The sequence below is a fragment of the Electrophorus electricus genome, chromosome 7 (assembly GCF_041902795.1).
Source record: "Electrophorus electricus isolate QZ-2024a chromosome 7, ASM4190279v1, whole genome shotgun sequence".
In the NCBI taxonomy this organism is placed as follows: Eukaryota; Metazoa; Chordata; class Actinopteri; order Gymnotiformes; family Gymnotidae; genus Electrophorus; species Electrophorus electricus.
This window is the reverse complement of record NC_137503.1, coordinates 14,869,599-14,895,000: the sequence shown is the minus strand read 5'-3', so window position 1 is coordinate 14,895,000 and position 25,402 is coordinate 14,869,599. Positions and strand designations below refer to the sequence as shown.

General features: G+C 45.8%; 1 protein-coding gene across 10 annotated transcripts in view; it reads left to right on the top strand.

The window, feature by feature from the left end:
* The window catches only part of foxp1b (forkhead box P1b), a 133,646-nt gene extending 108,452 nt beyond the window's left edge, over nucleotides 1-25,194 (top strand). For 9 of the 10 annotated variants that reach the window (XM_035524649.2, XM_035524655.2, XM_081717830.1 and 6 more), the window contains 11 exons: nucleotides 593-791; nucleotides 6,736-6,843; nucleotides 12,328-12,415; nucleotides 13,763-13,846; nucleotides 16,650-16,854; nucleotides 17,078-17,154; nucleotides 17,909-18,010; nucleotides 19,309-19,430; nucleotides 20,410-20,479; nucleotides 20,851-21,011; nucleotides 23,846-25,194. In XM_035524649.2, the coding sequence (XP_035380542.1) occupies nucleotides 593-791; nucleotides 6,736-6,843; nucleotides 12,328-12,415; nucleotides 13,763-13,846; nucleotides 16,650-16,854; nucleotides 17,078-17,154; nucleotides 17,909-18,010; nucleotides 19,309-19,430; nucleotides 20,410-20,479; nucleotides 20,851-21,011; nucleotides 23,846-23,990 (1,361 nt within the window). In that variant the 3' untranslated portion in view covers nucleotides 23,991-25,194. The remainder of the gene's footprint in view (nucleotides 1-592; nucleotides 792-6,735; nucleotides 6,844-12,327; nucleotides 12,416-13,762; nucleotides 13,847-16,649; nucleotides 16,855-17,077; nucleotides 17,155-17,908; nucleotides 18,011-19,308; nucleotides 19,431-20,409; nucleotides 20,480-20,850; nucleotides 21,012-23,845) is intronic. The other variant, XR_014124571.1, reaches the window with a different exon arrangement.
* Nucleotides 25,195-25,402: the final 208 nt, after the last annotated feature.

The window sequence follows — 25,402 nt, the reverse complement described above, 5'->3', positions numbered from 1 at the left end:
TGTCACCAGTGTGCACAAGTTGTGGTAGGGCTGACTTTGTAAATGCGCTTTAAGTCTTCTGTGTCAGTTGGAGGCGTGCAGGGCTTTCAGTATTTTGCACATTATCTTGCTTTAGAGAATATTACCCTAGAGGCTCGGATTCTTCCTTTTGCTTCTTCCTCCTCCTTTTCTCCGAGATATGTTTAGGAATGTTGCTATTTTAAACAGCTCTGTGTGTGTGTGCGCGTGTGCACGCGCGTGTGCCGGCTTTCTTCTGACTAATGCTGATTATTCAGATTTCATGCCTTGTCTGTATATTAGTCATTTACTCTGAGCATGAAATGCGAATGAATGCCAGAGATTTGTGTGCACAAGTGCACGCACACACACGCACACTCATCCCTGTCACATACACACAAACACATACAGAGGGACAGAGACCCGGGTGGGCCGCGCGCATCTCCCAACACACTCCCCAGTCGCGAAACCCCCTTTGTTTACCCAACCCTTTTTTGTGTGGTTTTAATGTTGTTATTATTATTATTTAATTTCCAAAGGAGTGTATCTGGATTAGGGCCTTAATTGATTTCATTATCCAATTTCTTTATGGCAGGCATGATTCCTGCCGATCTGCAGCAGTTGTGGAAGGAGGTGGCGGGAACAAACATCAAGGAGGAGAACAGCGCCAGCAACAACGGAGGTCACCGGGGCCTGGACCTGTCCTGTTCTCCCGCACCTCCCAAGAACCCCCTCCTCAACCAGCACGCCAGCACCAACGGCCAGTATGGCAGCCACACACTGAAGAGAGAGAGGTGAGATACTCCCCCAATCTGCCACCCGCTGCTGCCCGACGTGTAGCCTGCTGCCCGGGGCAGTAAAAGCAGCCATCGTTGGTGTGCTTGTTATTAATGACCTCTAGTTTACTACCTATGTAAGGCAGAACAACCGCGCGTCGAATCCACTGGAAAACATGGGGGCGCTGGGTTATCACTGCGTATCTCTGTACTGGAATGAGGCAGACGGTGTTCTTGTGTGGTGTTCTCGGTTTTGCTAGATCTTTGTCTCTCGCTTTCTCTCTCTCTCGCTCTCTCTCTCGCTCTCTCTCTCTCTCTCTCTCTCTCTCTCTGAGAGAACATTTTACTGAAAGTCATTAGTACTCATCACCTCTTTCCTGCCATCTTTGACTAACGTGCACAGGCCTGGCTTGTTTCCTCGTTTGAGATGGCTGTCCCTTCAGGGAACACTGCCTTTGATGGACAGCTACCCATAAGGCTTGGCCTAATAACTATTAATTTGTCGTTAGCAAGTACTCTCTTCATGAAGGGCCCAGCATCTGAAGAGCCCGACACAGACACCTGGGAGTCTGGCTATTTTAGCAGCTAGATTACTGGAATGGGAGTAGGTCCGCTTCCTTATTAATTACCAGCGTACTGTAGGTAGACACTTCTGTTTTGGTACTTGTGCTTATAATTACACGGCTGTGTAGTTTGACTGGTAAACTAAATATTAGCCTGTATGTATACACACACACACACACACACACACACACTCACACACACACACACACACACAACAAAGAGTGTCAGTAATTGATCAGAAGAGGCTCGTCTCCCTCGTAATTGTGGATCATAGAGGAATTTCACTTTAGACAGAAGAGAGGCTTGTTTAAGGAAAAATTTTCATCTACTTTGAAGCTACAATGTATACAAGCAGATAAAAGTTTTCTAAATGAATCAATCTTTTGTATTATAACAAGGAATCTTTCCTAAGCGGTATAAAGCTGCTTTATAAAAACCCATGACATCATCCTCAAAAGATTTATCTGGGATAAGCATCACGTTGCCACCATGTCTTTGAGGAAGAAATTAATTTTCCGTGTAATATGTTTACTTGTTTTTTGTCTGATGAGGCCTGATCTTTGAACTGCTACTAAGAAGCCTCTGGGCGCTGGGCTCATTCGCACTCTAACACAGACACACATGCACCCGTGCCCATGTCTGACTCATGGTCGACTAATCATAAGCTGTGCTTCAATATGAAAGCGATACAAATGAAAACAGTCAGTTAATACTGTAAATCTGGACCTGGTTGGAAGTGGAGTTGAGATGTGTGTGTGTGCTCCTTCAGAGCAGAGATGAGCTCAGAGAAATAACACAAAAATGTCGTACTCTGAAACGAGCGAAACCAAACGAAGGTAATCCAGCATGGAAGGAAATGACGAAGGGAGCATGAAACCAAAGTAAACATTTCACTGGATACCCCTTTTGTTTTTAAAGCCTTTTGGGCTTTTTGTGGAAATATCAAACGAGCGTCATTTCAGCAACACTTTTCAGCCATCGGCTTGTTTAGTCCCGTCGCTTCCGTAGACCTTTCAGACATTTTTCAGAATGAATGTGGTAGTGTTTTTGGTTTCAGCAGGTGCATTCAGTTCAAACAGGAAATTCTGATCATGCAGGCAGAAATGTTGACTGGCCAGTTTCGGGTTCAGCTGGGTTCATCAATACTAGTGGCTTTCCCTTTCACTCCATCAATGTGCTACCTCAAAGTTCACAAGTACACAAACAACAAGCTGTCTACCATATCAGATCGCAGCGTTACAGTTAAGGGGTAAAAAGGAGCTCTACAAGCTTAGCATCCCTTGAAACATTCGTGAAGACAGGAGCGATCGCACATCCCTCTCACTCTCCCGCGCACCCCCCACCCCCCTTCTGAGATTAAAGAAGACGTCAACAGCAGTTTAGCACAAGGCAGAGAGAAGAAGGCAGTCTGTGGGCTGAATATGCAGTGAGCGTCTCAGATCTGTCATAAGAGCGAGCAGGTAATCGCTCCCTACTCTCTCTGTCTCATATGCGCTCTCTCGCTCTCTCCCTCTTTCTCTGTACCGCTACAGCTGTTCCAAGCAGACACCTTCAAAGATGGAATTAACCGTATCAAACCGCGTAAGTCATTACCACAACAAAAACAAAGGCAAATTAAAGAGACCATATTAATAGCGCGCCGCTCTCGTGTTCTGTCACCCGAGCTTTGCAAGTTCACGCTGAGCGATTCAATAATGCGCACTGATTATTCTGTCTGGTTCAGCTTCGAACACTGATTTCCATTAGTTAGCTCCACGCTTTGCACGAATCCAGGAGAAGTGTGACAGCGAAGACCCTGGCACGAACAGAAAACGTCTTCTCTCTCTCTCTCTCTCTCTCTCTCTCTTTTAATTTTTATCTTGGACCTCCACAAACGTTTGATGTTTTTTTGTTGTTGTTTTTATTTTTTCGTCTCTCCCTCCTTCTCGCGAGAGTCTTCTCACACCAGGGCACAGCCTGCCGGCGCGCCGCTGATGGACCTGCTCCCCCACGCCGTGCCGGATCGCTTTCCTCCTGGCCTTTAAGTACCGTGTAGTCAGGTTCATGTGTCATACGAGAGAACCCCGGCCAGCCGCTGCGACGCCTGCAACTAAAACCTTAAGTGCATTCGCGGGCATTGCCTGCTGGCTTCATTCTTCTGTCTTAAAGGAGAGGGGAGGAAACCCAATCGGCCTGGGCCCGCCCCCGCTTTTAGCCGCCTTGCCTCCTCTCCCACCGGTGCCGGCTGCAGAGACGAGGTGCTCGCATGCACCCAAATATGATAAAAGCCTTCCGTGTGCCGGCGCATCTGACCCATCACCGCGGTGATAAGGGGAGAACAGCTATTTGAACTGCCGCAAACCTGTGCTGGTGATTATCTTATTTGGGTGGGGGGTGGGGGGTGGGGGGTGTCCAGGAAAAAGAGGAGGATTCAGAAGGCAGACTGACACCACTTCCTTGGACTGAACTTGCCTGACGGAAGGGAAAGAGAGGAAGGAACGAGAGACAAAGTGCCACTCTTTTTGGATTGCTCCCCCTTTCTTTTCCTTCCCAGTATGCATCTGGAGGGCTAGGCTCATGGGAGTTTGTTAAAGCAATAAATAATCAAATATGGCTCCCCTCCTCTCTATGGTCTCCCACTCTCTCCTGTTTAATTGATCTTTCACTCTAAAGATGATAATTAAATCATAATTTGGAAGGGCCTCCCCCCCAATACAGATGATAGAAATTCTGTTGTGACTGAAAAGTGTTCCTCTTCCGGTACGAGAGTATGACTTTTGGTACTCCATTTGTACCCATCTTGGCGAGGGGAGGTGACCCGATATAGGCACACTGTTGTGACTGCCAGCCAACTGCTATGCTTGAGTCCTGAATTTTGCATATTCAGTATAACGGTCATAGCCCACCCCCAGCTTTCCATGGTTGTATACCGCAATACTGAATCATAACCGAATGAAATATGACAACGGCATTCGCTTACATAAAAGCATTTTAGACGATTGTGGTATGCGCACGGCTAAAATGTTTGTCGTGCACTTAGCCGTGTAACAGGAGCTTAAGGATGTAGTCTAAGGACTGTCTCACTTTTAATGAGTTTCACCCTCCACGTAAGCACGAAGATGATGCACTTTCCCACACAGCCGTGAAAAAGGTCATTGGAGGTTGCCTTCCTCTCTCCAGAGCTGCCAAACTACGATAGGACTGCTGAAGAGATGAGATGAAATTTAACAGTCAAGGCATCTCAAGTACTGTTTTTAGTGTAGTGCTGGACTGGAATGAGGTCACCACTGGTAGAAATCTCCCCCCACCCCCCCAACCCCCGACTTTCTCAGTCCCTTATTACCCTAATGTACCGCTCTGTAAAATTTGGCATTTACCATTATTTAGTCACCCAGTGGTTAAAAAGAGTCACTTCTGTCATCGTTTGCCTCTCTCAAAACCCCAAGCGTTCCACTGTTCAGTATCTTATTAATACTGAATTAAGCAACATGCCTGCTTGCAAAGGAATTATTATAAAAACGAGGGTGTCTCTTAAATTAAAAATTAGCACAACGTTCTCCAGCAAGGAGCTTTGCTTGTTCTTGTTAAAAAGTCATTATAATAGATCTTACCCCATCTATTTATTAGCAGTATCAAAACAGAGGTCTTAATGCGTATGCATAATTCATAATTGAATTTTCAAAAAAAAAAAGAAAGGATATTTCTGTCTTCTGGGAAGAAAAAAAAATGTATGTTAACCATATTCATAAATGGCTCACTGCTTCCTAATTGTGGCACAATTATCGTTTGTTATTTACCATGTGAAGTCGTAAGTGAGTAATTATACCCAAAAAAGTGTGACAACCCCTTGCCAACTCACGTGAGCCATAACCCTACTTACAAATGAGATTTTAATATGAAAATTGACATATTTATTGTAGCCCAAACAAAGCCACATTTAAAAAATTCATTTTTAATCATTCCCATATTGGTATGTTGCCACAGAGTACTTTTTTTTTTATTTCAAATGTAATTATAAACATGTTATATGGAGTGACACAATACGTGTAATAATAATACTTCAATAATATTTCTTTTCTGCTCCCATCTCACAATCTCAGCGTGCACAAAAAAAAAAAAAGAAGGTGTTGACCTACAACAAAAAAACTAAAAGGAGCGATAGAATGTGACCTGTCCTTTAACACTGGGCCACTATGTGGCCAGTGAAGGGATCTAGTTGGCCTTAGAATGGGGGTCTGATCCTCATTCTAAAGGCACACGTTGTTCCACCGATGGCGGACACATGTGGTAGCCATGTAGGTGATGACCCCAGGTTTCACTAGCACTCAGCTGCCTGCTGCCATCACATGTTCGCTCCCCTGTGGCAGTCCACCTGGCCTCGGTGGTCTCCACACTCAACCCGCTGTTTGTGGGGTGAGGTGTGGGCTGGCTTTTAGTTAGGGTTAGGATTAGCTCTTGAATGGGTCTAACAGTGCTGAGTGTCCTTCAGCAGGTTCAATCAAGCGGTTTGCTCTATTGCTTATTGTGGTCCTTGATTGTTTATCGTTCTTGGATTATTATTGATGTTAGCGTACTTTGTGAACTGGGCTCCATGCCTAATAGCCACCAATAAGCTAGCAGCTCGCGGCCGAGTCTAAGCGCGCAGCTCAAGCTATTGTTCTGTAATTGCATCAACACCAGAATCCCTGAGAAGAACGCTTTGTAAAACAGAGATTACACAAATGGTACAAACAGACTGCTGAAATTCCAGAAGAGTGGATGTAGTGGACTTCCCCGTCAAAGCCTCGCCATGACCCCCACAACCTAGCTGGGCCAGTCAGCGTCTCTCAGCATCCGGATTAACTGATAGCAGGTGGAGTGTGTTTACACTTGGTGGGGAGACGGCCAGCTGGATCTGAGAGCTACCTGTTATGGGAAAGACCCGTCTTTCCGGGTGGACGATGGGAACGCCGGTAATGCCGCTCGCCGCGCTGGGCTGGACGGGACTCTCCCGTGTCTCTCTGGCACCCAATCACAGCACATTCCGACTGGCAAGCACAGGGCAGCCCCGTGTGTTTGTTAGGCTGACTGCCCTACCTGAGGGGGAAGTAGAGGTCACATGTACGCGCTGATCACCCACTTCCCCCAAAGGTCAGAGGGTGCACGGGGGTGACGGGTAGAGCTGTGGATCTCTAAGCAGGGCCTCTGACAGCAGACAAATGTGTCTTTTGTTTCATGTGGTTTATGTATATAGATATATTGTGGGAATGAGACATCAATGTGGCATTAAATGACATTGTTATGGAGATGAATAACCCACTCTCAAGGGTAAAGCCATTAATAAAAACAGAGCCGTATTGTACTGCGAGCTCTATATAAGCCCAGTGTGTATGTTATTGATATTAATGTGTTTGTTTCTCTGTCTCACTCCTTCCTGTAGTTCAGTGTTGGAGGACCACTCACACCATAGCCATCCACTCTATGCACACGGCGTGTGTAAATGGCCAGGATGTGAAGCGGTATTTGAGGATTTCCAGTCCTTCCTCAAGTAAGTCTTACACACACACACACACACACACACATACACAGACATACAAACACTCCCACTCTTCTGCCCTCATGAAGGTGAAGCCAGGCCCACCCTTCCCTCATACGTTGTGTCTTAGTGCCCCCCCGCCCCCTTTAGCAATTCAGCCACACCACAGGTGGAGCTCTCTGGCGTAGGTGCCAAGCGGAGGCTCGCCACGTGCACTATCTGCTCCATCTCTGCTGCGCCTGCTCCTTTGGGCTCCTAAGGGCCCTCTAATACCTGTGGTAAGTGCTGTTCCCATGGTGATTTCTGCCAGCCTGTCCCAAACAAGCACGGGGGGTGGGGGTGTTTATCAGCAGCAGGTCTCACTGCGAGAGCCCAGCAGGTTTGCCCTTGTCTTTCCCTCTGCGGACAGCAAGACGGGCATTCCTTCCTCTTTCTCTACTGTGTTGTTCCATCTTATTTTTTTGTGAAATCGTTGACTGTTTTTATTTTTCTTTCTTTTTTTTCCCCATTCCTCACAGAGAAAACCCTGGTAACTTGGGCATCACGTCTGTCACATGATGCTCCTGTGTTTCGGTTCAACAGACATTTGCATTAATATTATGGCTCTTGTACTGTAGGTGAATTGGGTTTTGTGTATAATTACATGTTACAGAAAGCTTTATGCTGGTTACCAGGCGAGCAGGACAAGAATCCATCGGTTTGGAAGTTCAGCTCCTAACACTGTCTGAGTCACCCCTGCCAGCTAGCTCTGCTTCTTGCCTTCTATGCGTGCACAAGGCGCTCAGCCTGAGCACGCCTGCTTCAGGCATGCTCCACCATGACCCCTCCCACTGTCCACATGCGCATAGGAGCGTGAGAGCATTCACATCAGTGGCTGGGATTTTTAGCAAGGGAAATTTCTGATGTGCCTGTGCAGAGGGGGATGACCTCCACCGTCAGTGGCTGGAACTGGAAGCTCGACAGCGAGCGATGCCTCCTCCGCTCAAAGCCGGCTGTTGTGCAGCAACCAGACCGATAGGTCAAAGTACCTTTGGGGAAGACCTGGATTCCCTTAACCTCCTGCGTGTGTGGTGGTGGTTGGGGGGGTGGGGGTGGGGGTTTGGGGGGCGTGTGTGTGCGTAGTCCAACGCACAGCCCTGCCATGGCCGCGGAGACGATGAGAACATGGACAGCATGGCAGCAGATCAATGAGTGTGTGTCGAGCCAGATTAGACCCACTCTAAACAAGATCTGACACTGTTCCATTATCCTGGACTCAGACTAAAACACACAGAGCTGAGAGGCCCATGGAGACAGAGGGGGAGAAAGACATAATGATAGAAAGAACGATAGAAAAGAGAGTTTTTTTTCTCTGGTTTCACCCTCCACACCACTTTTCTGAGTTTTTGCTTGCGTTTCAGACCTGCTGTGTATCTTGGCGCAGTTCATTTAAAGAGTTGCCAGAGAGAAAATGCAGAGGCGCTGCTAACGCCTTTCCACATCGCTTCTTGCAGATAACGGTGTAATTGTCGTAAACAGCGTAATCTGTCTCTGCCTTTCTGTTTACCTGTGGAAGCGAGTGTTAACGAGAGTGTTCGCACTCTCTCAGGCTGCGAGGGAAATGGCCCGTTGGTTTGGCACCCCGCGCAGCTGATATCTAAACAGGAAAGCGCTCCGCCCGCTTCTCCTCCGTTAGTGCATGCTTCGGGGTTTGGGAGTGTCTCATTCAATCCCTCTCTCCCTTTTTTCTTCCCGCTCTGGCTTCACCCACTGCGCCGTCGTTGTGTTTACAAAAATGAGTGGAATTAGCATCCCTGAGCTTAGCGAAGGAAAGTAGAGAGAAGAAAAGGTCCCTCTCCTTAAAAAATTGCCGGAGTGCACTCCGCAATGTTTTTACAAGTGTTTTTATCATGGCAACATCTTGTTTACTTTACTTGCCTGCCCTAAACTGCTTGGAACATGTTAAGAAAACATTTGGAGAGGCTCCACAAAAGGTGCCTTTGTTTAAGCCCAGGCGGGGCGAAGGTTCGCCCGGCGTGGGGAAGGTGTTAGCGCTCGCTGCCGTTAAGCGTTCCCACATGCCGCTCCCCCAGTCCTCTGCTCGACGGGCCGGAAGACTCGCAAATAAAACCGGCAAAGGAAAATAACAAAGAGTAAATCAGTTGGGATGATAAGGGGCCCTGAAAGAACTCCTTTGAGCGGGGGGCTTGGGGGGGGGGGGGGGGGGTTGCGTGTGGGGTGATGGGGGCAAGGCAGAAGCGTATAGTCAGCAGAAGTGGCGTAGAGCAGCGGTAAAGGGTGAAGCAGCACGCTAACGTGGAGCAGACCTCCACGGCCCATGCCAACAGCAACAACCAGCACCAGGCCACGGTGTTGTTTTAAACCCGGCGGTTATTTATTCTCCCTTTGAAAGAAAAGATGACATACCTATTCGTGCTATCTCAATAAATAAGGAGGAGGTAAGTCTAATTGGCGTTTGGCGGAGGGGATTGGAGGGGAGCGGTGGGGGAGGTGGCACATTTGGAGGAACAGCGTGAGCAATTTTTCAGGGGTTGGGAACTCACAGGAACTCCCGTGGCCTTTGCTAGAGCGAGGCTGGTAAAGGCAGGCAAAGCCGTGGCGCACTCAGATTTGTGCGGCCTGGTGTGCATGTGTAAGCAGACATACGAGGTGGTGGCAGCTTCTGTCAGATTCAAAAGTTGACCCCTGCAGCAAACTGGCCATGGCCAGTGTCACATGTGAAACAAAGTCACCCTACATGTGTCTACGTCTGACACTGTAATCATTTGTGTCTCCATGTGACACTGTAACCATATATATCTGGCATCAATATATTGAACCTTATAAAGAAGTACACATTTGGAAAAATGGGAATTGATTTTTGGTATGTGATTGAAAAATATCACTGGTTAATGTTTAAATGTTAGCAGTTATTTATCAGAAACAAACAGAGAGCATCAGTTTCCCATTTGAGAGCTATTCAAATTTCCATAAATGTATGTTGACTTCAGAACTAGAGTATAACCATTTATCACAGAGTACCCTGTTTGCTTAAAATCAGCTATAGTCAATACACATTATAATATGCAGAAAGTGTCTGGGTCCTCTTACCCTGAAGGCTAAAGCATATATTTACGCATATGAGGAAAAAAAAGCAGTTAAGGACAAACATTAGCACTAAATAACATAAATTTATTTGTCTTGATGACACACGCTATATTTAAAAAAAATAAAAAATAACGTGCTGCATGATTGATGCTATTTTCTCTTGTGAACATATTTACTCAAGCAAACGTATCTCTGTCAGTTGGGAACAATAAACAATATAAGTCTTCATAAGTTTGCCTGGTGATTTTTTGATAGCTGTTCCCTTGGTGTGACGTGTGCCATCAGACTCCCAGTGTATCATTAAACCCGGAGCAAGGGGACAGGCCGTTCCAATGACATGTAAAATGCTGACTGTTTGAGCAGTGTCTATTTAACTTGTTTTATTGTGGCAATTTACATTAGAGACTGTCATCCTGCCAGGAAGCTTTTAAAATGGCCTTTGCTTGAAGTTCACAAAGTGACACATGCCAGCACTCATAGCCTCTCCCGATGTCAGCTCCCTCACTGAGCCAGACCCCCTCATGTCCAGACACTCTTCCAAGAGGCTGCATTAAGGGCCATTTGAATATTTCATTTCCTATTAATTATGCACTCTTACTCTACATGTCATTAGAAGGAAAGGAGGGGGGAGGGGGGATTCATCCAGCATAACAAAAGATGAAAGGGAGGAGAGAGGTTCTCTTCGGGTTCCGTGAACGGGAAATTCTGAGGCATGTCACGTAGGCCGGTGTTCATTGAAAATCCCGGGGCAGTCTCGGCCCATCTCTCTTTTGGGGCGGGCTTCTTGCTCCATGCTTGGAAGCGTTTCCTTGATCTCTCTTTCTCCCTCAATACTCTCCCACTTCAGCAGTGCCATTTTAAGATAAAAAATCTGACCTTGTTTATATCTGTAGTTTACAACTTTAGATATCTATTTGAAATCCACAACACTCTCTTTATAAGACACACACGTTATATGGAGGAAAAAAAAAAAAAGTATACACTATTATAGTTACAGGCAGACCCATTTATGTGAAAGGTGTGACAGCCGTCCGCTATCGTTTTAGTCATTTCCGCTGAAGATGGACCAGGCCTCATACTCGTAAGGACCTCAGTCCTGTATATGCGTCCTGTCAACTTCCCTAACGCCTGTGTCTGTGTCGCCCCCGCTTCCTGCGTAGTACAAATGACGGAACGGGCCACCACCGGCACGTCGCCGCCTGCGTGTAGATATATAGTCAGCCATCACCGAGAGGACTGTCCCTCTCAGCCAGAGGGTTTTTCATTTTATTTACGGAGGCAAGGAATAGGTGTGTCTGCGAAGATGATGGTGGTCCTGGCGCCTGGGCCGCAGCTCCTCTCTCCGCCGACGCCCCTGCTCAGCTCCACCGGCCCCCGACTGCTGACACTGACCTACATGGTCAGCACCGACGCGATGTAATTTATGATATATATAATATATTGGATCCATTAGCGGCCATAATGAAGTGGCGAAATGAAAGGGTATTTGTGAAATCGGTTCAAACATCCTGCTCGGCTTATGATTAAATGATTAATGAAATGCCCCTGCATAAGCATTTTCCAAACCCGTAATTCATACAGAGGCTGATAAAAATCCTCCAATCATATTTCCTTTACTGGCGAAAAACCTTATCTCCTCCATATTATATAAATCACCACAAAATAAAGAAGGAACGGGAAAGACTCACTGGAGCCAGCTACTTATTTAGATTAGTTATAAACGTAGTGAGAGGTGGCTGGAGAAGAGGATCTTGGCAGTATAAAATAGTCACGCATAATTATATTCATAATTCACGTTTATGACAGATTCCATCTCTCTTCTCCTTGTTGTCCTTTGGCTTCTTCTCCTTGCTTCATTTGGGACCTCTTCATCTCCATGACACAATTAACCCAGAAAGCTGCTGAAAATAACAAGAATCCATTTTGCCTTTTGAAAGGGAAAGAAACGGGTTCCCGGAGTACACACCAGCGTGATTCAAAAGTCACGTTTTCACCTGAAATTCCGAAGTAATTTTTTAGAACCTAACTCACTCCTAGGTTTCTGCAGATATAGCCACCTTATGAAATATTCATGCATTTTTATTCCTGAGTGTTTCCGTTTCATGTTAGGGGTAAGGTTCATTCACGGCACTCTCAAATGTGTTTGGAGAGTTGATGTTTTTGGACGTGGTCATGGCTTTATTTACTTTAAAAAATATATATATTTTTTTTATCATTTTAGTATGTGTATACCTCGAGTCCATTTTCATTTTTCCAACATGGAGAGATAAATGACTGCCCCGCAGAACACACAGATAATGTAATTCGATATTTTACCATGAAAGTTTTATCAAATGCTTAATAGAGGGCTGTAAAATACGGTGCTAAAATGAATCCCGTCTCCCCCTCGCTTTCCCTCTCTCCCTGTAGACATCTGAATAACGAACACGCGTTGGACGACCGGAGTACAGCCCAGTGTCGGGTACAGATGCAAGTCGTCCAGCAGCTGGAACTGCAGGTAACATCTCCTCTTTCCTCTGTCTCTTTCTCAAGGCTGTCTCCCTTCACTCCATCTTCCCTCTCTGCCCCCCATCAACACCAGTATGACCAGTTCCTCTCCTCATTCTCTCTCTTTCTGTCTCTCTTCCTCTGACCACTGGCTAAAAGATGGGGGGAAGGGAGGCGGGGGGAATAAAAATGAAATTATTTTGTACATTTGTGAGTAACCGGTCATTAAAAATGTGTTATGTATGCATGACAGCCAGCCCAAAGATATATGGAGCGCCCGAGGCCTTAGTCCAGAAGATAATTACATTTTGAATTTTACTGGGTTTTAAAGTCATTTACGACTTTTAACTATTTGGCACCACAATAAAACATTCCGTGCGACATGGAGAGAGCAACAACAGCAGGCGTTCTCCACATCGTTCTGCATATCGATCGACAAATGGTGTTAATATTGCTCCTTTTTATGGAAAAACACACTTTTCATGCATTTTCATAGGGGAAAAACTTCTGATTAATACATGCATTGAGTGGTTTTAGTGCTAACAGGCATAATGGCACCTAATGTATATGCATAAGGATATTAGTTATGCATGTATTCAGGGGAAAGGTGGTGATGTTTCCACCATGGCGTTCCATTAGAGGAGATTAGCAAGGACAAGCAAAGCTATGCCTCTCAAAAGATTTAAGAGCAGTGTAGCGCTCCACACCTAGCTCGTCCTGAACCCCCAGCCAGGCATTGTGGTGAACATGAAGAGAGCACATAAAGGGAACAATTGTTTAATTCTTCTGCATGTTAATCTACTGTACGCATCTGTTTACCCACACCTGCCCAACATCATAGCCCGCTCAAACGGTTGCAGTACAAACAACAGTGGGGCTTTATGTGTGTGTTTAGCACACGGGGGGTGGGGGGGTGGGGGGAGTGGTTGAAACCTTAAGCAGAAAAAAAGTTTGTGTGTTTACAGGGCGTGCCTTGCTTTGTTTCTGTTTCAGAGCGAGAAAGAGAGAGACAGATGAAGTTAACAGACTCATCCCCTGACTGTGCATAACGCCTTAATATAGGACACACACACACACACACACACAGAGAGAGAGAGAGAGAGAGAGAGAGAGAGAGAGAGAGAAAGGGAAATCAAAGAAAAATTTTGGTGGAGGGCTCCTTTGGGTGAGCTGTCTCAGGTTCAAGAGCAGTCTAAGTCCTGAATGTGTAATTTTATGACGCATCTTCATCCTCCTTTAAAGAGAAGGATCGAAACTGAAATGAAATGAGAATTGGCTGTTTTTGCAGAATGGGTTGTGCAGTGTTGCTCATTTGTGCCTCTCTCATGTCCCTTCTTCCTTCTCTTGTTCATTAAAGTTAGCGAAAGACAAAGAACGTCTGCAAGCTATGATGACTCACCTACACGTCAAGTCCACCGAGCCCAAACCCACCCCACAGCCAGTGAGTAGCACTGTTCTCTCCCTGTTCTCTCACCGCATCATCTTGATCGTCTATATTTAATTGTAAAATAAATGTGCCTTTACGTGTTTTCTCCATCGCACCATCGTTTTGAAAGTGACAGGTTGATGCTGAACAGCTCTGAATTTACAGCCTAGATGGCAACCATTGTTTTTGTTTGGTTTTGTTTGTGTTTGTTTGTTTGTTTGGTTTTTCTTCTGAGGGTCTTATGAAAATAGCACTACCATAATTGGTGAAATTAGACTTCTGTGAAGTACTGCACAGGCATGTTTGCTGAACGAACTCTTGCTGTGCGATGACATTTTGTACAGTCATCAGTTTTGTTGCTCGTATCCAGTGAACGCAGGAACTTGCAAAGCTCTGTAATGAATGAACTGCTGCAGGCCCCTGGTCTCCTTCCCAGTCATGTTTCGCACTGTAATCATTTATTTACAGCACGGTGGTCTTCCTCTCCTGGCAAGCCGCAGGGCTGAAGAGTCAAAACACAGTGGCCAGAGATCACTGGACAGTAGCAACATTACACAGGATCTTTTGTGTATATGATGTGTTCTTGGACATGGACAGCATTGATATCTTGCTCACATATCCCTTAAGGGATGTAGGGCCTGTGTCTAGAAAAGTAGGGTGACGCTGCACAGTCAAGGGTGTTACTGCATTACACAGGAGATGCCTCTCGTCAGACAGTTAGGGAAATATATAAGGAGAACTGCACAGAACAGATGTGTATTCCACACTTGAATTTTAGCTTGAGAACAAGCATGTTTAAGGAGCGTTGCTGCTTCAGTTTGTGTGTGGAAAAATATTTCATTCTGCAGATGTTTTTTTTTTCTTTTTTCAGCTGTACATTAGTTTAAAGATTAGATGGGTTTTGGGGGGGGGGCAGTCGCATTTTATTATTCTTGCACATCACTGTCATTCCAAAAAGCAGCTGCTTATTTATCAGCAATTCATGAATATTAAGGATGGAATCGCCTCGGACTAAGCCTGTTTATCCGGGTGCTACTGCAACTATGTTTACCACTAAGAGTGTCGCTAAGCATGCTTGTCAGAAATCTGACCTTTTCACTGTCCATAATTACGCCGGGCCTTTTCTCCTCCTTTCTGTTCGTTTTGTTTATTTCTTCAGCAGCTTGGTGAGTCAAAGCCAGTATAATTAGATCACCAATTACCATTTAATTAATTTCTGTCTGAAGTCTGTTTTTTTTTTTTTTTCCTGGTGTGCTGGAAAGGGCCCAAATGGCAGAGGAAACAAAGGGCAGCACATTACACGTCTGTCTGGCCTATTGTGGAGGCTCCTCGCCATTTATGACCGGGGAACATGGATGAAACAAAGCTAACCAACACTGCTCTGTGTGTGTGAGCGTGTGTAGGCATGTGCACGTATGTGTACACATGTTTATTATACAACAGTGTGCATATAGTGGGTTTGTCATTACGTACGTCATCATTGTATGTAACTGTTACATATGTATACTGTCAAGTGTAATTTCTGGGCATATGTCCATGTCAAATATTATGTCAAATATTATGCCTTCATTTACACAAAATACTCTTTATGCACCTTTTCCACATATAGAATATTGTAAATTAGTACAAGCACAGAAAAGCCCATTAATCTGTCAAAAGAAACATAAAATATATATATATATTAAAAAACAAAACAGATCAGATATACTACCACGTCACGGATGAGTCCTTTGTCAGCGGCTGTTAATAGGCTGTGTGGTAAATGTCCAGGCTGTGCTGTATCTGTGTGCTGAGCGGAGGCTTTGGGGAGGGTTACACGTTAAACGGCGTCAGCCGGCATTCACCTGCTTCACCTCCTAGTGACGGCAGAAACATTAGCGCACAAAATTGGACATCTGATGCCTCCAGAGCAGCTGACGGCCTTGACATTTCATTCATCTGTACCCAGTCAGTCGTAGCCCGACATCCAAAAAATCTGTTGCCTTCTGCCCTTTTCTGCCTTCTGCTGAGTTTCTGTCTCCTTTTCGTGTTGTTGATGCCTCCTCTTCCCTCACTGTAGACCTCACAGTGATCAAACCCGTGGCCTCCTTTGGCAAATGAGCAATTAGAACAATTTGGTGAGGGAAATGTGTATTATTAGCTTCCACACTCGCAAATGCACACATTAATACCAGGAGCACTGGGTCAGGCGTGTATTTTGCCACTCCAGTGAAAGAGGAGCATTGGAAGAATCCAGCACAGCTGCTGGGGGAATCCACCGTAGCACCCAGAGCTTACTACTTAATGAGTTTACCTTATAGCCATTAGTTACTAATACCCCCGCCTGTCCTTTTGTTTCCGCTCCTTCTCCGATACATTTCAGACTCACGGTTTGCCAGCCTGGTTCTTGCTGAGTAGGGTCGCTTAGACATGGCATTTAATCATGGTATCACCTCCACAAGTAGCCCCTAATTAGAGTCCTTTTAATATAACTGCAGCCTGTAATTAGTCTAGTTTGGCCTCTCTGTCTTGGGCTTATTAGGGGCCTCTCAGGGGTGGGAAAGCAGTGCTGTCAGCCAGAAAAACGACTTGTGGCCCCAACACTGGCCCGAATCAGAGAGAGCGATGGAGAGTCAGCAATTCAAGTCGAGGTGTTTTGGTTGCTCCTGGAAAGATGAAGGGAATGGAGAGAACAGAGGGCAGAAGTCACCCAGGACTCAGCGGCTTTACCGCCGTTCGTAAATTGGCGCTCCCCGGGTTGTTCGGCACCGTCACATGCTGCGCCCCACTCCACGCCTGCGGACCCGCTGATGATCTGCCCCTTTTTTCCACTCTGCAGCTCAACCTGGTTTCCAACGCTACTCTGTCCAAGACGGCGCCTGAAGCGTCGCCACCCCTCAGCCTGCCGCAGACGCCCACCACGCCCACAGCTCCGCTCACGCCTCTCTCCCAGGCCCACTCGGTCATCACCCCCACCAGTTTACATGGCGTGGGGCCCGTCCGCAGGCGCTACTCAGACAAGTACAACATGCCGCTCTCCCCAGGTAGCTCTCTCTGTCTCCCTTAACCCCCCCACCCCCCGAGCATTTCACAAGGGTTTGTAGCTCTCAGCAGATGATCCTTGATTATCTCTTCAGCTCTAATATCGCTCAGTCTGCTTCCAGATGTGTATTCCACTTGGCTCTTTCCTGTTTTGTTGGGGCGGGGGGCATTAAAGCACGTCTGGCTTGTGTCGTGTGAACTTATGTTTGTTCTGCTCTTTAACAGACATCGGCCAAAACAAAGAGTTCTACATGAACACGGATGTCCGTCCTCCATTCACGTACGCATCGTTAATACGACAGGTAAGAACCCCCAAGACACATTCATGCCTCGTCGAAGACAGTTGCATTCATGCATCGAAAGGCGGCCTAAATATCCAGCATGGATACAAACTGTGCTTTTATTTATTTCTTTATTTATTTTACTTTTTTCTCGTGCTTTCACCACCAGACTACCCTGTTAAATTTCAAATACAATTTAGCCCTGCGACGCAAGATTAACTATCAGCAAATGAGCGCAAGGGTCCTCAGCAGTCGGAGAGCAGAGTGTGGGGAGGAGGGGGAAAGAAACCCTTCATATATAACAATTGCTTTTGATGAAGCATTACAGCCAATGTGATTATTACGAAATTCATTTCACACAACAGCGGGGCTGAGGCGTCTTTAAGATGCCCAGTCAATTATCGGAGGCAGCCTGCTAATCTGCCATCGCGCGAGCATTAATCTGGGCTGGGGGATAATTGGCGTGCTGTAATCTGGCCCCAGCGAAATAGTTTTTACTTGTTCTGGCTGCTAAGCGGAAAAGGGTGTATTCAAATCGGAGCATTTGCATGAGGCCGCACAGAATGTATTGGGTAAACAAAGCAGACGGTAGTTGGGAGCTGATCAACACAGGGCTTCTTTACATGCTCCATTAAGGGAACGTGGCCCGAACACACAACCCCCATCTCCCTTTGTTTAAATTGGGGTTTCAAACGGAAGTGGAAAATGAATGGTTGCTTATCAGCATTTGTGTGTGTGTGTGTCTCTGTCTGTGTGTGTGTCTCTTTTTTCCCAGGCGATACTTGAGTCACCGGAAAAACAGCTAACACTAAACGAGATATACAACTGGTTCACGCGAATGTTTGCATATTTCAGACGGAATGCAGCTACGTGGAAGGTAATCTCTTGTTTCCTGCTGTCTCCTTCCTGTTCTGACTTGGTGAACATTAATGAGTACCTAATTCTCTTGTAATTACATACAATTCCATACACATTTGAACTAGCACCATATTAGAGGAATGTTGGAGAAAGCCCAGTGCTGAACTGGTTAAGGTTTACTGCCTGACCAAATACACACAAATACACACAAACTTGGAGAAATTCCAAAGGAAAAAGATGTGAAATTAAAATAGAAAATAAATCTAAAAATCTAAAAATGAGAGAGGTAGAGTAGCCTGAGTGCAGCTCTCCACTGACTGCTCTTCCAGCGGGGCACAGTATAGTTGTAAACACTAGCTCCCACACTGAGTGACACACACAGAAAAAGGTCCCACAGTACACATGTGGAAAAAATCTTGTATAATACAAATATATAGATTATGATTAGATTAAGATTAAATTTAAATGATCTGTAATCATCCATTGTGTATCATAGTGGAAACACGTATACCAGAATAGGGAGTGACTGCATTTTTCCATTTGGTTTTGTACCAATTATCTTGGGGGTGGGAACACTTTTCCAAACATAATTTAATTCCAAATATAATTTAACGCAATGATCCACAGAAGGAGCTAAAAGAGGGGCCCTCTTCATATGAGTTTATTTTAAAAGTATTTTTACATTTGTGCTGGACATCTGGTCAGTTGAGTAGGATGATTTCCTCTTGCTAGCATTTTGTTTTGTCGGGGTGGGGGGGTTAAGTATTTGCATTGAGCTCAAGCGTTTGAGTGTCCGCTTTGTATTGAGGTAGGAAATGATGAACTATCTACCTATTTCTAACACGAGCCAATGATAAAATGTCGTGCTGACAACCATTTGTCAGCGAGCACGTTATTTACTAAATATTGGCCACAAACTCTACAAACTGTAGAGGAAAAGGTAAATTATGAGCCCCCAAATCCTAAAGCATGTTATGATTATGTAGTTTCCCTTCATTGTCTAGCTCTGGGGCTCATGGTCTGGCTGAGAGTGAGGGGCCAGAGAATTGGCTGTTTGTTTTGCAGTCTGGAATTCTGTTTGCAGTTTAAGGTGGTTCCCCCCCCCCCCCCCCAATCATTGGTTCTTTTGTATTTTTACTGTTTGAGGAAGCCATGTTTCTATCCTGACAGCGTTAATGAGAAATGCCAGTGAAAGCGTGCTTTAACGAACCCCACTTTGCAGCGTTAGGCCTATGTGGTGCATTTTGAAACATTCCAATGTTGGCTCTTTTCTCTTTGCACTGATAGACTTTTTCTTTTCTTTTACACCAACTGCAGAACGCAGTCCGGCATAACCTTAGTCTTCACAAGTGTTTTGTGCGGGTAGAAAACGTTAAAGGGGCGGTATGGACCGTCGACGAGCTAGAGTTCCAAAAGAGAAGGCCACAAAAGATCAGCGGGTAGGTGTGCCCCCACCAACCCCACCTCCCTGCATAGCCCGGTTGGCCAGCCCTGTGTCTTATGGTGTCGCTTGATGGGAACCGATATCCATGTCGTCATCTTGCGTGCTGTGCTGCCCAAACTCACCTGCTGGCTTTGCTGTGCATCTCTGCACCCTCAGAGCTGTTTGCTGGGATCCACAGTGACTTGTGCTTGCTCATGCATTTCCTCTCTCTCTCACTTGACCATTTTCTGTTTGTCTGTCCATCTGCCTGTCCGTCTGATCATTGCATCTGCCCTGGCTGCTTCGCTCCCTCCCCGCCTCGCCTGGTGACCCCCCCTTCCATTCCCAGGGTGCCGTGCGCACCAACCTCTCCCTACATAAGTGTTTTGTAAGAGTCGAGGATGAATTTGGGTCCTTTTGGACCGTAGACGACGAAGAGTTTAAAAGGGGCCGCCACGTACAACGAGGTCGTCCGCGGAAACATGTTGACGACGGCGGCGGCTTTGAGGAGCTACTCGTACAGTAAGCACTGCCCCCTTCCCCCCGCCCTGCCCTTTCCTGCCATATCCCTGCATGCTTTGCTTACATGTGCCATGCGCTCATCCTGTGTGTAGCTTTTCCATACATTCCAATTTTGACATCACCTTTTTTCCTTGCTACCATGAAATGATTTATTATACTTAATGTGCATAATCGGTGATACACTAATCTGAAATACCTAGAATCACAAACAATGTAGAAATACATTTGTACACTTTGATCAAGGGCTTTTTGTGCTTTATCTTGGACATACAATTGCTATTTAAATGCAAGCGCTGAGCAGCCATCAGCCCTCAGAGCTGAAGCAAAAATGTGCACATACTGGAAACCCTCATGATAAGAGGTTCATCAATACAAGCATTTGCTCAGAATTCTAATCATCCCAGTCTTCCTCATGTGATGTTCTCATCGCAAAATGCTTTTGTTTTGTTCTTTGAATGGGGTCATTTCTACAGAAGTCCAGCTCTAGTGAAAAACATTCAGACCAGTCTGGGATATGGCCCTACCCTCTCAGCGGCCTTCCAGGTAATACAGCCAGCCTTTCTCCATGTGCTTTCAAATTTGAATCATTTCCCAGTTTAAGGTAGACCTTCATTAATTTACTGGGGCTATGGCAGTTTAAGGGTTAGTCTGAACAGAACATGCCTTTACTGGACTGTAAATGTACAGAGCAGTGTTTGAAGGTAAATGCTAATTTCTTCCAAGAATTAGTTGGGCCTGGCATGGTGTCATTTACATAATACTAAGTGGCCTTGCTATCTTTCATTAATTATTGGCAATGTTAGCATTATGGAGTGAAACAACCCCATTTCTTTGCCTTGCCCAGCTGTGAGGTGTAGATCACTGTAAGGTTCCCTCTCCACCCTCCCTCTGAAATTCTGTACTTGCTTTGTCAGGCCTCGATGGCAGAGAACAACATACCTCTATACACTACCACTTCCATCGGAAGCCCCACTCTTAACTCGCTTGCCAACGCTATCCGAGAGGAGATGAATGGGGCCATGGACCACAGCAACGGTAGTGACAGCAGTCCAGGACGCTCCCCCCTGCCGGCTATGTAAGTGGTTAACACCCTCAGCCCTCACAAGTTGTTTGCGTGTGTGTGTGTGCGTGCGTGCGTGTGTGTGTGTGTCCAAAGTGCAGCCTTTCTATTGTATAAAATTTCTCGGAAATGTTCAGTACTCAGAGGAAGTCCAAATTATGTACTGCTGGACTCTGCTTAAGACCCACCACTAATTCTTCAAAAGGAAACCCCACCTTTTGGAAAGTTCGTAGTCTGGGGTGGATCGTAAAGAACAGTCTGCCTGCTCCTTCATCTTCTCCCTCCCTCCCTCCCTCTCTCTCTCTCTCTCTCTCTCTCTCTCTCTCTCTCCTGTTGTTATTTCAAGCTCTGAGTTTATAAAATCCTTTTTAGTATGGGTCAATAATGTGTACTGTACTACACCGTGCTACTGTGTAATTATTGCCTCCATTTTGTTTAAATATTTACAAAAGTCGTGAATAGAAGATGACAGAGCTGCCCTCTTTTCCGTGCCTGGATGCAACTCGCAACACGTTCGAAAAGCTTCCAGGCCGCTGAGAGAAAAACAGCAAGAAAAGGGCTAGAGGAGGTGGGGGAAGTGCCTGTAAGATACGTGCCAATAACTCCATGTAGCCAAACTGTGGTTAGTCTGAAGACCACATCTCCCCATACACTTGCTGTATAGGAGCAACTACTAAGTTGTTCGATGCCTAAGAAAATACGGCGCAGGCAGCACAGCTTCCAGATGTCGGCGGACAGCACAGTGATTTGTTGCTAGGCTAGGTTTGTTGGCGCTTGCGTTAAAACATTTGGGAACGAGAGGGCAATTTCAGCACAAAAAATGGAAAGGGAGACATACCCCCCCCCCCCCCCCCCTCCAAAAAAAAAAAGAGCAGTGCAGTAACGAACTTATGGAGACGCTGGGGGAGAAAAGTGCTTGCGCTCATCATTGGGAATATAGCTCCAGGCATGGCTCCCTAACAGGATGGGGGTGCTAGCCTGGAGGTTGCCTGCCGTGGAAGTCCCGGCGTCTGGTTGCTATTCCACCCTCTCCAGGCACATTCAGTAACTTAAGCAACTCATAAACAAAAAGTATTGCTCAAATGGGTGCTTAGGCTCAAATATAATGAGGAGTGCACCATAAGATCCATCCACCACTGTCCTAGTGTAATAAAACCCAATAAAGTATGATCAGCTGAATGGCCCTTAAAGATACAAATTAAACACAACACGTCCCATCTTTACACACGACACTTGCTCTCTATTAACTTTATACCTTACTTAAGTGTATGGTGCACAGTTACGTGGCTTTAGTACTAGTGCAGTGTGTGCTCTCCCAAAAATTGGCTTTGGCGCTTCCTTCACGCCACATATCCAGTGAGTGTTCGGGGCTTTCTGCATCTCTCCTTATGCAGATAATGTGCAGGAGCTCGGGTCTTAATTACAAGCATGGAGAATGGCAAAGCTGCGTGTGGTTCAATAGCATAATAATAACGGTTTCATGTTTGCCCTGCAGCTAGACGTTGGGAACCGGAGGCGATGGGACTCCTTGAGTTACTTTGATCTAAGCCAACAGAAGGGGGAGAGTTTGCTGTGTTTCTTTTATTACTCACTTTTATTACTCATGTTACCATAGCTGTCCTCTCACCAGCTGTGGCTATACAAAGCCTTAGCTATGAGAAGACCCCCCAAACCACCCCAACACCCCTTGTCTGATTGGGGGGGGGGGGGGGGTGCATCAGTTTGCCACTAATTAACATTTGCCAAACATGCAGTGGTGAAGGTGCATAGTTTACCCTGTGTTCACACCACTGATTAGTTCCGATAGTCCCCCAGCTGCTCCTAATGTTTCTGGGTTTTTTTTTTCCCCCGTTCTCTCCCCACATCAGTCGACTCTCTGGCCTGCTGTCCCCGCAGTGTTTCTATAATGAGAAATTTGGCAGATCTCATCTCTGTGGAGAATCCCTTACCCAGCCTGTGGGCCGGGGGGTTCATGTTTTTCCTTGTTTACAACTGACAGCATTATTATTCTCGTAAGGGCTCTGTTTCTTATCACCCCGTATTTGTGTGGAGCCCCCCCCCACTCTCCCCGCGCAGACAGACACACGCACACACACACCCCACGCCTTGTTTCTTCCTCTCTTTTGCTTCCCTACCAGCACTCTTCCTCCTCCCTTATTGACACTTTGGTGAGGAGCCGCATTAATTTTGCGTGCGTTTAAAATGTGCGCGCCACTGTCGGCTCGCCGTGTTGTGTTTTCCTTCTTCTTCTTTTTTTTTTTTTTTTTTTTTTTTTTTTGTTGCCAGCTTGAAGTTGATTAATGACGGAGCCTCGTGCAGGGTCGTCCTCCGGGGACCCGCCTCGTAGGTTGTGCATGTTAACGAGCGGGAAGAGGAACACACAGAGCGCTGATCCAAAGCCACCAAGAGCCTGACAGGCGGCCCTCTCTCTCTCTCTCTCCCTCCCTATCCCCCTCTCTCGCTGTGACTCCCGTTTGCTCGCTGGAGTCCATTCTCTCCTCTTCGCGTCACGCGTTGTTAATCTCCCTCATTTATCAATTGCGAGTGAATACCCCTGTTGTCGGGCAGTTGTGGAAAATAAAGCAGCCAGGTTTCCCCTGTGCTGGAGGAGCTGAAAGGGAACTGAAGTTATCAGAAGCACCAGTTTGCCATCCCGGCTAGAGTTACATTACATGGACGTTCATTTGTTCCTCTGTTCAGATTTTGTTTCTCCCCTTTTTCGCACATCGATGCGTGTCTTTTAAATGTCCTTTAAAGGTGAGAATAGAGTCTCTTGTGATTTTTAACATTTTTTTTATTTTAATAAAAGAATAACCCTGGCCTCTTGCCTGCATGCCTTCGGTTTACAGGCATCACATCAGCGTTAAAGAAGAACCACTGGACCCGGAGGAACATGAAGGGCCACTGTCCCTGGTGACAACAGCCAATCACAGTCCAGACTTCGACCACCACAGAGATTACGAGGACGACCATGGGAATGAGGACATGCTGTAAGGCTGCTTTCCCTCAGGTCCTAGGGGCCAGACTTTAACTGAAATCATCAATGAGACCACTCCTGACCCTGCAGACCTGACACTGGAGTCCCAGTCCTTTTTGTTGACAGCTATATATAAAAAAGGTCCACTTTGCTCTTAGTGCCATTAGACGTGAGATACACATAAGAGATAAGAAAAAAAATCTATTCCATTTGGGAGTATTTTTGATTTGTTTCTACTTTTTGGGGTTAAAGACCAAGCACGTAATTTCTACTCACATCTGACAAGGAGCCATTTGGTACTGGGGGACTATTTCTTCACGTTGCCTGGCCGGTAACAGCGAGACTAGAGTGGACACAAACATGAACGCATACGCAGAGAAAGACTGCCCCACTGTCCTCGGAGTCCGCTCCACACCGATCTCAAAACTGCAGAGGAGCACACACTCGAATCATTAGCCCCCAAATGGACATGTCCTTCACGCACAGGGTGTGTGCACACAGGTGTATGTGAATTTAGTTCAATGTCACTGCCTTCGAATCATCCTAGGTTTGCTTCCATAACAGCTGGGAGATAGTAATTCTGGTGTTTAAAGGGCAAATAATAAAAGCATGGTCTCCCTTATCGTTCTATGCTGTTATTTGTTTTGTTTGTTTTAATTTTTGTTTTTGTTTGTTTGTTTCTCCTGTAACTGATCAGACCTCACGCCCATTATTGTGGAGATTCTGTACGATCAGCACTTGATGAATGTGTATAGTTTCTTTCCAGGATTCCTATTTTCTTTTCCCTTTGTAAAAATGGGAAACAGGACATCAGATTTGCCATGTAGTATTTTTCTGTCATTTATTCCACATTTCAGAATGCCACTTCACTGTCACATTGCGCGCGCTCTCTCTCTCTCTCTCACTCACTCACTCACACACACACACACACACACACACACACACACACACACACACACACACACACACACACACACACAGACACTTGAAGTCCATCTGCAAATGCACTACTCGTAATGAAGGTTCTCCCTCTCCACGCATCAATGAAGTTTAATTTTCACAAGGGAATGAATGGCAGAGAAATCAGCGCAGGTTACGACTTATCATTGCAAAATTATACTTTCAAAAACCCCCCGTTTGTAGCAGTGTGTTGCAACTGAATCGCTGATCAAAACCCTGGTGTGACTGGAAAAAAAAAAAAAAAAGAAATGTCAGAGGGAGCAGCAGAAGCTAAGAGATAATAGTTAGACAAAAACTAATTGTGTTTCCCAAGCGAAACTGTCAGCATAGATGGAACTTTTATTTCTTTGCTTTTTTCCACTGTGTAATTTACTGACTGTCTGGCGAAGCCAGAGGATTTTAAAGTGCATTCCTGTTGTTTTTAATGTCTCGTTTCCCACATCAGTGACCATCCCACTCCCCCTGTTAT